Source organism: Fringilla coelebs (assembly GCF_963513975.1).
Source record: "Fringilla coelebs genome assembly, chromosome: Z".
NCBI classification, from domain to species: Eukaryota; Metazoa; Chordata; class Aves; order Passeriformes; family Fringillidae; genus Fringilla; species Fringilla coelebs.
In genome coordinates, this window is record NC_140031.1 from 76,865,370 (window position 1) to 76,879,374 (window position 14,005).

The 14,005-nt window shown below is 45.3% G+C and overlaps 2 protein-coding genes across 5 annotated transcripts in view; both read left to right on the plus strand.

The window, feature by feature from the left end:
- The window catches only part of LOC311165130 (fructose-bisphosphate aldolase B), a 28,444-nt gene extending 20,613 nt beyond the window's left edge, over window positions 1–7,831 (plus strand). For both annotated transcript variants that reach the window (XM_084224915.1, XM_084224914.1), the window contains exons 2-9: window positions 4,326–4,447; window positions 4,718–4,929; window positions 5,442–5,496; window positions 5,634–5,794; window positions 6,015–6,098; window positions 6,573–6,747; window positions 6,886–7,085; window positions 7,320–7,831. In XM_084224915.1, the coding sequence (XP_084081041.1) occupies window positions 4,336–4,447; window positions 4,718–4,929; window positions 5,442–5,496; window positions 5,634–5,794; window positions 6,015–6,098; window positions 6,573–6,747; window positions 6,886–7,085; window positions 7,320–7,415 (1,095 nt within the window). In that variant the 5' untranslated portion in view covers window positions 4,326–4,335 and the 3' untranslated portion in view covers window positions 7,416–7,831. The remainder of the gene's footprint in view (window positions 1–4,325; window positions 4,448–4,717; window positions 4,930–5,441; window positions 5,497–5,633; window positions 5,795–6,014; window positions 6,099–6,572; window positions 6,748–6,885; window positions 7,086–7,319) is intronic.
- A 2,144-nt stretch (window positions 7,832–9,975) lies between these two features.
- Window positions 9,976–11,497, plus strand: LOC311165076 (large ribosomal subunit protein mL50-like). Of its 3 annotated transcripts, none has more exons than XM_084224814.1 (2): window positions 9,976–10,090; window positions 10,777–11,497. In XM_084224814.1, exons 1-2 carry the CDS (start codon window positions 10,002–10,004, stop codon window positions 11,171–11,173), a joined length of 486 nt encoding a protein of 161 aa, XP_084080940.1. In that variant the 5' UTR covers window positions 9,976–10,001; the 3' UTR covers window positions 11,174–11,497. The 3 variants fall into 3 exon arrangements, with proteins under 3 accessions (XP_084080940.1, XP_084080941.1, XP_084080939.1); XM_084224815.1 differs by having other exon boundaries at window positions 10,780–11,497; XM_084224813.1 differs by having other exon boundaries at window positions 9,981–10,108; window positions 10,780–11,497.
- The last annotated feature ends 2,508 nt before the right edge of the window (window positions 11,498–14,005 follow it).

Consider the following 14,005-nt stretch of genomic DNA (forward strand, 5'->3'; position numbering starts at 1 on the left):
CAGACAATGTCTGGGCATTTGTCTCAGCCAGACTGCATGGTGCTCCTGTTAGCCTCTTCCCACGCCCAGGCCAGGCTCCTCTGGATGGCTGCCCATCAATCAGACCTATCAAGTAGCCCCGCCAGCTGTGTGTCTTCTGCCACCCAGATAAGAATGTGCTCTGTCAGCAGGATGGGCCCGAGCTTGCCCAGCTGTTCATACCCCGCTGTTTTCCTCACACCCAAGGAACCAGAATTATTTAATGGAGCTCCTCACAGAGATGTGAGGTCAGTAACCACAGATATGCACTGCAATGAAAATGTAAGGTGCCTAAGTCAGTATGTGTCTGCCTCCTCTAAGCATACAAGTGTAAAAGAGAAGCAAATTCAGTCAGGCCAACACTGTGCCTAAATGTGATAGGTTAAATTTTTTAATACTTTTCATTGTCCCTACCAACTGTATTTATCTGTTTATTTATCCAGGTGCTTCTTCTTCAAACCCTGTTCTTTGAAAGTAAATTTCTTGTGTGCAGAGTTTGTATTGCTGACTGTCAGAGATGATGCTGAGGGGCTGAGTTTACTAGTAATTGAATAGGAAAAAGCCACATGTGTGGGATACAAGGTGAAGTTTAAAACTTTGGTCCTGCACTTTTGGAACCAATTTTATAAAAGAAGGCAGTGCAAAGACCCAAGAGAAAAACTTAGAGATTCTGATCCAGTCTTTTCCCATCTGCAAATTGAGACTCAGGTGAGATTTTATGTAAGATTAGAAGATACCAGTCAATGAGGTTCTTGAAAAGAAAAGATGCCAGTGATGTATTGAAGTTTTTAAGAGTATTGGAAACAAAATGTAATGTTGTTCCTTCTGCTATACATGTTCACTCTGCTCTTTGGTTCTCACTATTAATATTAACAGGATCAAGTGCTTGTGCTGCCATCACACATTTTCCCTCAGCCCTTCTTTCTTACGGTAGCTGAAAGAAACCCAAGATTTCAGCATTACAATATTTACTTTTACAACTGTGCTGTCCCCTGTTCCCACATCCCCACCTCCTGCTGGCCAGAGGTTGGGGACTGAACAAAGAAACTTATTTGCTTAAGGAGCTATTGAAGCCTGATAAGCACTGAAGTAGCTACAAAACTGGTGGGGTTGAGCAGTTTTATTCTTTTGAGGTTCTTTTACAATTCTATTAAAAAAAAAAAGTAGGCAGATACTACAAAGAGAATGCATTGCATTTATACAATGTAAACTCAATGTGAAATCACTTGAGCTTATGACACTTAGCCCATAGTCTAAAATGGGTAAATAAAAATAAAGCTTCTTGAAACCCCTTAGTGGTGGGAGAACTCCCAGTTACTGTTACTGAGATCACAATTCATTAGAACTTTTTTCTTCCTGGAAAAGTTGTCAATTTAAACAGATAAATCAGATTAAGACAAATAGGCATTGTTCTTGGAAGACCAAAATGAGCTTTGCAGCTCTGGCAGCCTGGGCACAACTGTTTTTTCTCAGGACTTGTGAGGTGACATATCCAGCCCTTTGAGGGCATATGAGGATGGTAAAATTAATGCTTTTATGGATGTGCTGGAAGCTTACTCTTTATAAGTAAAGGCTTTGCTTGGCTTCATGAAATGTTACTGAAATGTAAGGCTTCTCCACTCCTCTTCTTCCTGCTCCTCTGCTCAGAGCAGGATCTTGCAGCAGAGACATCCTTTCTGAATGCAGACATAAAGATTCTCAGAAATTATTATTCTTGTGAAGGAATCACAGAAAAATAAAATCTAAATCAAGGGTACTAGAACATTCTGCACCTTTGAGCTATTATAAGGTTTACAATTGTTCTTTTGCCTGCATTTCTCCACCATTTCAGCTAGAAATACTAGCCTTTTATTCATCCCTGTAGCTCAGCAGAGTAGCTGGGAACCACTCACCATGGCCTTAAAGATAATTCTGGGGACACTCTGGGCAAATCTCTACCTGCTCCTGCACACTCAGTGAGATATTTGCATAGAAATTGGAACTAATTTGCTGTCTTCCAATTCATCACTCTGAAACCAGACTTTGATGTTTCAGTCTTTTAGAGTTTTCACTCGGAACAGCAGTATTCACTGAAAACTCATCTTTCCATATTTTGAAAATTTGCCTTGCAGGCTGGTTTTGAGTGATAAGTGTCTCCTTGTTATCTTTAGGCAAACACTGGGAACAAGTAAGATAGAGCAGACATTAGTCTCATTGTTTATTGCATTGCTGGAAAGAAAGTGTACCCATCATAACATGATTGGAGCAACTGGTGATCTTGCAGTCCAGCCAGCTGAATTCAAGGTTACCTGGATACACCTCCTGGTGCTGTAACACAGCTCCAAACTGCAACTCTAAAATCCCACCCCTGATTTAGCAGTTTATTAGCTCTTGCCTTGGACAAGATCGTATTTTTGCCAGAGCACAATTTCCCAATCTTCTTCACAGAGGCTCTAAACTACTGGAGTGATTCCTTATCATTTTGCACAATGACTTATTTAACAGTAACGTGGTTTTAACTGAGGTGCTCATCACCAAACTATTATTACAGTAATCGTAATAATAAGCCAGTTTCCTCTTTTAAAGATATATCCAACACAGAAAGCAGGTGAGGGATAAGGAGAGTTGTAGGTGAACTGAAGTAGCTATGCAGCATAAACCCGAGATTTTAAAATTCTTCTGAGCGAGCTGAAAAGGCCAAGAGCTGGGAGTGATGGAGCTGTGATCACCACAGTAGAAGGATGGTTCCCAGAGCTCTGGCCATAGGCTGACAGACAGAGAGAGGGGTTCAGCTAAGCATGTTTCACCAGGACCACAGCAAGAAGGCATTTCAGCCCTTTGAAAAGCAGGGAACTCTCTCTAATTTGACTAAATTTTGATCCTGTGCTCCTTCATTTTCCCTCTAAACCTAAAATGACTCACTCTGTAGTAAGCTGCATATGACAATTTCCAGGCTCAGCTCGCAAAGAGGTAAAGCAGACCTGCATCTGACAGGTCTGTACTGGCAGACAATGACATTTGAATCTTGCAGGATAACATTACCAGTACCAAAATACCTTCAGCTATAAATCAGGGACATGGATTTACGGCTGTTACCATACTCTGATGGCATTGTTGCCAGAACATTTTGGCACCATTTGACATGCAATTCAGAACTCTGTACCCTATCATGAGTAGCAGACAGACTCTTCATTGTTTCTCCCCATTATGCCCTTTAGGAGGAAGGATACGACAAAGATTCCCTGGCTACACAGCATCTGTGTGCAGGGAAATAAGAAGCTGGACTTGGCTGCCTACATGCTTTCATAGGGAAAAAAAATTTCTGGCCATCTCTGATGAAATGGGAAATGGCATGTTCTTACTCCTCTCTCAGGCACAGTTTGGGAATAGAAAATGCAAACACTGTCCAGAGGCCTGCCCTTTTGAAGGAAAATGGGATATTTGAGATTTTTCATCTTGTTTTTAATCAGGTACCTTCTGGATTTACCACCCATTAATAAAAACAGAGGTGTTGCTTTAGCTATCACATATGACAAACTGAAGGAAGAGAGCTTTTCTGTTTCAGACTTACAGGCCTATACACTCAGAAAAGTAACTTTGACTATTCAGATGATCAGAGAAACTGTAATTTAATGCCATAAAACCAAAACTTTAATAAGACCAAGAATTTTGTCATATCAAGACAGAGCCCAGATTTCAGGTGCTGGGTAGTTGCAGCTGGTAACCCTCTACCACAGGTAAAAAGACAGAACTGAGGGGTGAGTTCTCCTAAGACCCCAAATCTGCAGAGAAAGCAACGCACTACAATTCTGAAAGCAGCCATAAGGAGGAGAATTACAAACCCAGGCAAAAGGTTAGGGATGGAACATCACCCAGACACAGCAGCAAATACTGCCAACACAGACAGGAAAGAGAAAAGGAGCAGTGTTAGGAAATGTGTAAAGGTAAGTAATGGAATAACTGGCATTCTACTGACAGGAACCAAAAAGTATGCAGAGTCAGCAATTTTCTTGTTACTTAGCGCATGTTTTTATGACAGACTGACCTTCCTTTATTTTTGAGCAAATGCAGAGGTAAAATGCAGAGTCTTTCCCACTTTGGTTCTAGAATGATGTGGCAGGATGTGTCTCCTGCCACAGAGACACATTTTCCAGACACACTAAGCCTAGAACAACTCAAATGGATTTCTAGTCATATTGCCTATGATAACATGGACCAGACAAGCACCAAGAGCCCTGCAGAGGAAACACCTGAGTGGTGTCACTGGTTCACAGTCTCCCCCAGAGTTACTTGCAATTACTTGTAACAGGAATTCTCTCCCCCCACAGACAAGTCAACATGACCCACCAGTTCCCAGCGCTGTCTCCAGAGCAGAAGAAAGCTCTTGCAGACATTGCTCAGCGGATTGTGGCTTCAGGAAAGGGGATCCTAGCTGCAGATGAATCAGTGGGTAAGTTCTGAACATCAATCAATTAGCAGTATGCAAGATGTTTTTCCTTTTAGTTTTGCTTCATATTTGAAATCAGTGGAGTAGATGAAAAACACTTTGAAACTGTTGTCTGAGCAGAACAATTCAGCCAGGCAGGGCTGCAGCTATAACAACAAAAGCTTACAAAGTATGGGTTGAGGAGGGAAGCTCCAAACTGAAGCCCCAGTTCATTACTACTTATTAGGACCAGGAGGCCAGCCAAGCCTAGAACCTCTTTGTCCACCCCACTAGGTACCATGGGGAACAGGCTGCAGCGGATCAATGTGGAGAACACGGAGGAGAACCGCCGAGCTTTTAGAGAGGTCCTCTTCTCTTCCGACACTTCCATCAACCAGAGCATCGGGGGAGTGATCTTTTTCCATGAGACCCTTTATCAGAAAGACAGCAGTGGAAAGCCATTCCCAGCAGTTATCAAGGAAAAAGGCATCGTGGTGGGAATTAAGGTATGTGCCAGGCTGGCACTATAATCCAAATCCCATTTCCAGAGAAAATTATATTTGGGGCTGCACTGTCTCCTAAGTAACACTGCTCCCTCCCGCCCTGTACCCCCCACCCATTTTTATCCTTGGTTTTAAAATTCTCTGCATTGTTTTTGTGCAACTAACTAGAGGCACATTTGCACTAGATGCTGGAACTTTCCATACACCAACTCCCATCTACTCCCCATTCACTGCAAATAAGTCTCTCCATGCAGTAACCTAAACCTAATTCTTCCCACATCTGACAAAATTGTTGAGCCATTCCCTGCAGGCATCTATATACACACTGCCCCTCCTCTTATCCAGTTCATTCCTTTTTCTTGCCCTTTGCTCTGACATTTCCTTCCTTTGTACCCTGAGCATGTTAAGTTCCACACATTAGCAACAGTCCACCTTCAAAGGCAGACTAGACATGGGTAAGAATTAGACCAATTCCCATTTTTCTGTAACCCTTCCTGTTTTTCTGACCTCCACAGCTGGATAAAGGCACAGCACCTCTAGCAGGAACCAATGGAGAAACCACCATCCAAGGTAAGGAGAGATCTAAGGACCCTAAGCTATGGCCTGGGCAGCAAAGCCTGAGACGCAGCCTTGGCTGGAGTCACAGTACTCTCCAGAGCTCTGTGCTGAAGAGCAGCTCTCAGTGAAGCATCGTTCTCCCTCTGCAGGGCTGGATGGGCTGGCTGAACGCTGTGCCCAGTACAAGAAAGATGGTGCTGACTTTGCCAAGTGGCGTGCAGTGCTGAAGATCACCAGCACAACACCCTCTCAACTCGCCATCCAGGAGAATGCCAACACATTGGCACGCTATGCCAGTATCTGCCAGCAGGTACCTCCCCTCCAGCAACCTTTCCTGAGATGCTGCTGCCCCTTCTCCCTGTTCCCTGTGATAATACACTAGGAAGCTCGAAAGGAGAATCCCTCTGAGGGTTTTGGGAAAGACAAGGAGGAGGGGCAGCACAGCAGGAAGGAACACCACCAAAGTCAGGACAAACAAGTACAGCTTTACTTCCATATCCCTAAAGAATCCCCTGTCTTTCTTTTCCTAGCATGGCTTGGTACCCATCGTGGAGCCAGAAATCCTTCCTGATGGAGACCATGATCTCCAGCGCTGTCAGTATGTCACAGAGAAGGTAAGAAGAGATTCCTTCCTCTGTGCTTTCCCTCACAAACCTGCAGCTGAACTTTGAGCAGTTTCTACTCACAGATCTCAAAGAGATTTGACCAAAAATGTCCTTCATAACTGCATCACAAAAATGAGCTGCTCCTAGGCACATAACAAACAAATAGGAAATCCAAGAGTATTTTCCATGCTTTTGGATTTTCACTTCAATGACAGGAGAAGCATTCTCAATCTCAAAAAAATTATCAGGACCAAACCAAATTACCTCAATTTCAGCAAGGACAAATCCCTTAAATATGAAAAATTGTATCATGGTCATCTCAAAAGAAGTGGGGCATCCACAACTGCAACCCCAGAAATAAATTTCATGAGAAACCAAAATTCAATTTGATCGTGCTTCAGTGCCAAAGAATAAGCTGTCTTTCCACAGCAGCCTGAGGTGAAGATTTGAGCAGAGGTCTGTATTCAATCCTCTTGTTTTCAGGTTCTGGCAGCTGTCTACAAGGCTTTGAATGATCATCATGTGTACCTGGAGGGGACACTGCTGAAACCCAACATGGTGACGGCTGGGCATTCCTGCTCCAAGAAGTACACCCCTCAGGATATAGCCATAGCAACTGTCACTACTCTCCTCCGCACCGTTCCTGCCGCTGTTCCTGGTGATTCCTGATTCATTCCTACCTCTTCATTCCCACTCTCTCTCCTACCTCTGACATACCTGCTCCTCTGGCAAGTAAAGATCAGGGATTGAGGTGGCTGGAACACTATTTCTAAGCCTCAAAACCTCTTTCTTGCAGGAATCTGCTTCCTGTCTGGAGGTCAGAGTGAAGAGGAGGCTTCTCTCAACCTGAATGCCATGAATCAGTGCCCTCTGCCTAAGCCTTGGAAACTGACCTTTTCCTACGGGAGAGCCCTGCAGGCCTCTGCCCTGGCTGCATGGTTGGGCAAAAGTGAGAACAAGAAGGCTGCTCAAGAGGCTTTCCGCAAGCGGGCACAGGTATGAGGCTTCCCCCGAGCAGAGAAAAGAGCTGTCACCATGAAGGGACACGTGTTGCCGCCTTCCTAAGGCTGCTCTTGATCCCACCCCTCCTGGCACTTCATGTTCACCGGGGGCACTACTCTGTTATTTGTGCCTGACTTGCTAACTCCTGCTGGTTGTTCTTTACACATCTGCCTTTCTTACTCCATGCTGATTGCTTCCTCCTCATTTTTTTTTCCCCTTCTTTTTCAGATTAACAGTTTGGCTTGCAGGGGGCAGTATGTCCAGTCTGGGAAGAATGACGCAGCTGCCATGCAGTCACTGTTCACTGCCAGCTACACCTACTGAAACGGCAGGAACCTTCCTTCCTCCTGTCTCTTCTCACACAGTGGAAGATGTTCAGAAATAAAAGAAAACCACAGAAATCTAATTTCCCTTACCCTACGCCAAACTGGAGATAGAATGGCTTAGCTTCCTCTCCACCCTTCACTCCCACAATTTACCAAGGGGATATTCTTTTTTCATTTGCACATTCTAAGGAAAGGGAATTTTTTCCAAACAATAAACAACAGCTGCCGGTGAATCATGTGCCCATTACCACATGAACCCACCCTCCCTCAGTTTGAAACTCAGCCCCTGGAACAGCAGGCAGATTCAGTAGCTCTCTAGCAATTCAAATAGCTACCCTTGCCCATTACCACATTTAGCAGCCACAATCCTGAATTATAAAACCTGATTGTGTATTCAATCATGTCAATAAAACAGTAATTGAAAACTAATCTCTACCTCACAAATCTTTTTGCTTTGTGTAAACTTTACAATATCTTTCACACATCTGTGGGTTTTTTTGTGGTCCTTGCAAAGACTGAGTCACAAAATGTTGCAGATGGTGAGCTTGGGAAACTGAGGATATGAAATAACCCAATAGAGGCACAGCTGGAGAGGTTAATCCTGCCAACAGAAGTCTGGCAGACACTAAAACACTTGGGAGATGTATACAGCAAGCAGTGCTGGGGAATCAGGGCACAGATAAACAACATTACCTTCAGAAGCATCTCATGTGTCTGGAGAACCATTGCTGGTGAGATGAGGCTGCTGGGCACTGTTAGGGTTGCACACATTGAGTCAGGGCTGTGCAAAGTCCTTACAAATCACCTTTACAGTGGCGTTTTCCACAATAATTAACACAAAGCATGCATGAAGGCATCTTGGCCTACCCATTTTTTAGCTTGAGTAACGAGGCTGATGTTGCAGACACACGGTTTGACCTTTGGCACATTGCTGTGTTCCTGTTAAAGGCGTCAGCTTTGTTAGCAAAAGCAGTCAGATGGTCATGAAAAAAAGGCATAAATGGCAAAACCAGCAGGCCTAAGGTTATGTAAGAGTATTTGCCTGGCTACGTGCTACACCAATCAACTCACGAGACCTTGGAGCAGCCCCCTACACAGCCAGGGTCAGGCGACCCAGAGGACTCCATGTCTTTTCAGGGTCACTTCTCTCTGCTGGCCGCTCCTCCTGGCCACTAGTACTCGCTGCTCCTGCCAACAAATACAGAGAAAACAGGCAAAATCACCGCCCTGTAACCACCTTCTCATGGCCTCTGAGTTAGCAACCAGTGTGTCCCACAGGCGATAAATAAACAGCCAAAATCCTTCATGTGGATCCAGTCACTGCCTAATTAACGCTTGCATTTAGTCTCTCCTGACAATGAACAAAGAGCAAGTGATTTGCCAAAAACACTCCAGAGGCTGATGCTAGTGTCAGGAATAACACCTCTTTCCTGCTTCAGCTGTGGTCCTCTGGGTGTCCACAGAGGACCCAGAGTTTCTGGGAGCTCTACCTGAGTTCTCAGAAACCGCTGCTCCTGATGAGCAGCATCCTACTCATACTCTGATCAAAGATCAATCTCAGAATCATCTGCATTAAAAATGACCTCAAAAATCGCATTTTTCAACCCATCCAGTTCCAACCTCTCTGCCATGGGCAGGGAGAGTGTCCACTAGACCAGGTTGCTCTGAGCCCTGTCCAAACCTGGCCTTGAACATTTCCAGGGATGGAGCCTTCCCAGCTTCTCTGGGCAGCCTGTGTTAAGGCCTCATTGCCTTCACAGTAAAAAATTTATTCCAAATATCCACTCTTCCCTGTTTTAGTTTAAAACTGTACCCCCTTATCCTGTCACCATCTATCTGTTTTTTATAAGCCATGATCAGCACCAAGATGACCAAAATTTTCCCCTATTTATATACATTAGTAAATAAAGGAATTAATATTGATTGACTACAAGTTATCTAGTTTTCATAATAATTAGTATCCTGTCTGCTGTCAGTTAGTGAGCCTCTTGCTTCTCATGCTAATTAGGCTGCATGCTCAGTCTTTCTTTTCAGTGAGTGGTTTCTTAAATTGACGGCCTTGATCTGCCCCTGCTGGCATGGCCTTTTACTGTGCCAGAGCTGATTCAGCACAGGCGCTGTGTTGGCTTTATCAGTTTGTTCCTTTGCTCGGGGGTTCTGCCAAATGTCCCTGTGCCCATAAATTCTGTATTATTTGTGTCCACCATCAGTGGTGCATCCTTCTTCCCAAGCCTTGCTAAGCTGCCCTGTGTCTGAGCTCACTGAAGCCTGGCAAGCCCTGCACCTCAACAAGGCAATTCAGCCAAGAAGTATCCTGCCTTTCCAAGGCCTGGCCATCGCTTCCAGCTTGTTGGCTAGATTCTGTTACAGGGACAAAATCTCCCTGCTTGTCGATTAGGCCTGAAAGCACACAAAGACCAAACATCAAAGAACGCCTTTTCCTAAGGAAATTTCCACACATTCCCTTTCCCAGCGAGGGGGCTGGCTTGAGGGGACGGACTACATTTCCCATGAGGCTCTGCGGGGCGCGGTAGAAATGCGTCACTCGTGGTGGCGGCGGGAAGGTGCCCGGCGCGTCCCCAGCATGGCGGCGGTATGGGCGCTGAGGGCCGCGACGCGGCGGCGGCCGGGGCTCGGCCCCGCGGGGCTCAGGGCGCTGTGGGGCGGCCGCAGGTACCCGCAGGGCAGAGGGTGAGGGTGGCTTCTGGCCTTCTCCGCATGTTGGGCCTGCACCGCGCCGTGGCTCTCTGGAGGTCATTTAGCCCGGCACCCCCTGAGCAAGGCCCTCGGGGTTTGTCCGTGGCTTTGGAATGTCCTTAGGGAAGGAGACTCCACGGGTTCTCTGGGCAAGCAGCGCCCACCGAGGTGCACTGCTGGTGGGGGTGCAGTGATGCAGGGTTGGAGCCTTTAGAGCTGTTACTGCTTTTGTTAGGAGAGGGAAGAGAGGGATTTCGCGGGAGTGAAAAACAGTTCCTCTAACATTTTGCGTGAAACCACGCATGGGTTGTTGGCTAGATTGGGGCATATGAGAAGGTAAAATACTAAACTAAAAACCGGTGATTTTTTTTTACATATGGGCTCTGATTTTCTTCTGTATTAGTGGTTATTTTCTGATATGCTTTTTATTCACAGCAAATCAGAAAACGGAGCTGAAAGAAGGTGGGTGGGTGATTGCTCTGCGGGGGCAGCCTGTGTGGGGAGCAGCACTTGGGGAAAGCCTGGGCACTTCTGGCTAACAGACCTGAGGAGTCCATGGGATGTGTGGAATGTTTGGATTGAGGGTTTAGAACACCACGAACACAAAAATGCTCTGATTGTGTCTTGAGTAGCCAGAGGCTGAAAATGTGTTCTGGTGCCAGCAGGAAGGAGGAAAGAGAAGTGGAAGCAGCCGGAGCAGTTCCTGAGAAGGAGGAGAGGAGCGAGCCCAGCCTGACCCACCCTCCGCCCCGCCGGAGCTACGTCCCGCCCGAGGACTTGCAGAGCTGCCTGGAGTCCCATGTCAGGGAGGTGTTCGGGCCCGCTGTTCCCGAGGACTGGCAGCAGGCTCCCCTGCAGGAGAACCGGCTGAAGCACCGCCTGCTGGCCCGGCTGGCGGCGGAGCTGGGACACGCCGTGCCCAACTCGCAGCTGCACCGCATGCGCCGCGCCGGGGACGTGCTGGGTTTCTATCGCGCCCCCGTGAGGGACGGCACCAAGATCGATGAACTCGCGGCCGCAGAGCTGCCCCCGAACCTGAAAATCATCTGGCAGCAGTGAGTCCCTTCACGCAGCCTCCCTGTGCCTGGCTGGTGCTGCAGGGCAGCAGCAGAGCCCACTGGTTGGGGTGAGATCTGTGAATTTCAGTAACAGAAGTTCACTGAAATCACTCAGTAATGGTGAAGTCTCCAACAGCAGTATAAAATCAGCTGCTATCGAGGCATCTTGTTCAATTCTCCAATGTCTGTTAAGGGCTCTGTTTTTAAGTTCTTTTGCTGTGTTAGTTTTTCTTTCCATCAAAGTGATGATGTAGGTCTACTTTTAATCTGAGGAGGCTAGCAGTGAAGTCAGGAGGACAAGAAAATAAACAGTCTGAGAAATGCATAGTACTTTATGAGTGTTTTCTATAAAACAAGTTGTTTACAAACAAGAGGTTGAGAGTCTGTGTGATCTTTCTGGGAATAGTCCAGAAATGTCCTGGTTATACCAGTCTAAGCCTTGAACCCTTGCTCCCCTGTTTTTTTTCCGGTGTGCAGGTGCATGAAGCACACTCAGGCACTGCTGCTCTTGTGTGTTTCAGTGCTCAGTTTCTTAACTGAGCAAACTTCTCAAGTGCTGCTCTCTTCTCAAAATCTCTGAAGAAATTTAAGAAATGCTTTCTTATCTCCTTTTGACTCTTGGAGAATTACAGAATAGTGTAAGTGTGCATGTACATGTTCCACTGTGGGGTGAACTGGGGTGAGTGCACTGGGGATGTTTCACTGATGGCCATGTGCATGTTCACAAATCCCTCCCCTGTAGCTTATGGGAAACCACAGTGTGACAAATGGCTAACTCTGTCATCTTGTTGGTTTCAGAGGCTATTTGGGAGCAGTGAATTGGAAGTTACTTTTTCATGAAATTATCTCCTTCCATTGAAACCAGAGATACCTGCCCCTCCTTGTTTCATCTTTAACACTATCTGAGAAAGCACTTCCAGTTGTAGTTGCACTTTGTGCTCATTCCCCCTTCTGTGTTTCTCCCAGGATGTAACTTTGATAGCTCATGTAATGTGAACAGAACAGAGTGAAAAACCGGACTGGGAATTGGGACAGGCAAGACAGGAGCTCGACAGCAGCTTGCCTCGTCTTTTGCTGTGTCTGAGTGGAGTCAAACTGCCATTTCCCTGATCTCAGACATACCAGTCCCTTGGAGGTGCAGACCTCATGCTTCCATCAGCACAGGAATCTGCAGGGCCTGGAGTACAAGGGAAGAGGATCACACCTGGGTGTTTGAGATGCAAAACATTTAACTGTAACAAACTGAAGAAGCAGAAATCTGAAATGACATCAAAGTCTTGCACGCAGCACCTGTGCCATGGAAGGGCAAGACTTCTAGATGCTTAATCACTTTATCCTTGGGCTTTTAAAAGTTTGTCACTTCAGTTGAATTGAATCATAAATAAATAAATAGAAGCCCTGCCCATGCATCTTTCTTTGTTTTAGGCCAGAGCAGTAGTGAAGGTCAGAAAACCCAGCTTGGGAGGGTATTTCTTAATAAAATTACTCAGAACAGAATTTTCCCTTTGGAATTTTGATTACAGCTGCAGTGAGGAACCCAGAACACTTAGCAAAGGCTCTTCATGGCCACAGAAAGCATGACCCCAGCCTGATCCTTATATTCCTAAGCCAGAAGCAGACATCATTAGAGTCATAAGAAGAAAGAAACACCACATGACCAGACACAGACATTCCAGGTTTTCTTTGTGTCTTAGGCAAATGAAAGACTGGTTCACATGTTTGCTTTTTTAATAATTTTTTTTTTTTGCTTCTGTTTTGGAAAAAATATACAAAAAAAAAAAGCCAAGAAGAACCAACATGGAAATGTGAGGTAAACATTCCAGTAAAAGTACAGAGGCTCCATTCTTTAAAGGAGACACACAGCAGTTATCACCATGCTAGAAGAATGAGATGCAGGAAAATCCTAGGAACAGTGAAAAATCATTAAATGAAGCCTTTGCCCTAGTTCTAACCTTTGTAAATGGGCTTTTTTTTTGTTGTTCTTCCCATCCCCAACCCACACTTAGTTGTCTTTACAATGCTTAGACAAAGTTGTTAAAATTGTAATATAGCAGTTTTGTTAAAAATTCTGTATGGCAGAATTTACAAAAAAATGCAGACTGCTACTACAGACTCAGCTTCTTTCTTTCTTTCTTTCTTGTCTTTCTTGTCTTTCTGTCTTTCTTGTCTTTCTGTCTTTGTCTTTTCTTGCCTTTTCTTGTCTTTCTGTCTTTTCTTGTCTTTCTATCTTTTTTTTTTTCTTGGCTTGTCAAAGCCCCTCAGGAAAAGAAACATATTTTGGGCAGTAAAACTGGCTTCTTGGCTATGCCATTTTGAATGCCAAGGAGTGCCACCCTGGTGAAGGAGTGGTGCCACTTTTCCCTTGCACCAGCGTCACTAGTTACCCCACAAATCTATGATGAAGTGATGAAACACTTAAAGCGCAGCCTCAGCCCCGCAGTGGTGGCTGTATATCCCCATAGTCAATTCCTGAAGCCAGGTTTCACTGGGAGCTTTAGCTGGGCTTCGGGGAGGAATGAGGATCTAGGGAGATGATATAGTCAGCTCACATGCTATCAGCTACTACTATAAATTTTGACGTCCAGTCTGTCTATACTGCAGACCAAGGATGTTGTTTTAGTCATTCTTCAATAACTGGCACAATCACCCACACCAGAACAATCAAGCTTTGATTCAGTGAGGTGCTTAAGGACATGCTTCTAGTCTAGGAACTGGGGGGAAACTGAAGTCTATTAACTCCCAGGGAACACTTAAGTAGCTCACTGAATCAAGGATGGATTTTTGTTTCTTGTTGATAATATCATTCAGGTTAGATTCCTGATCACTGTTATTT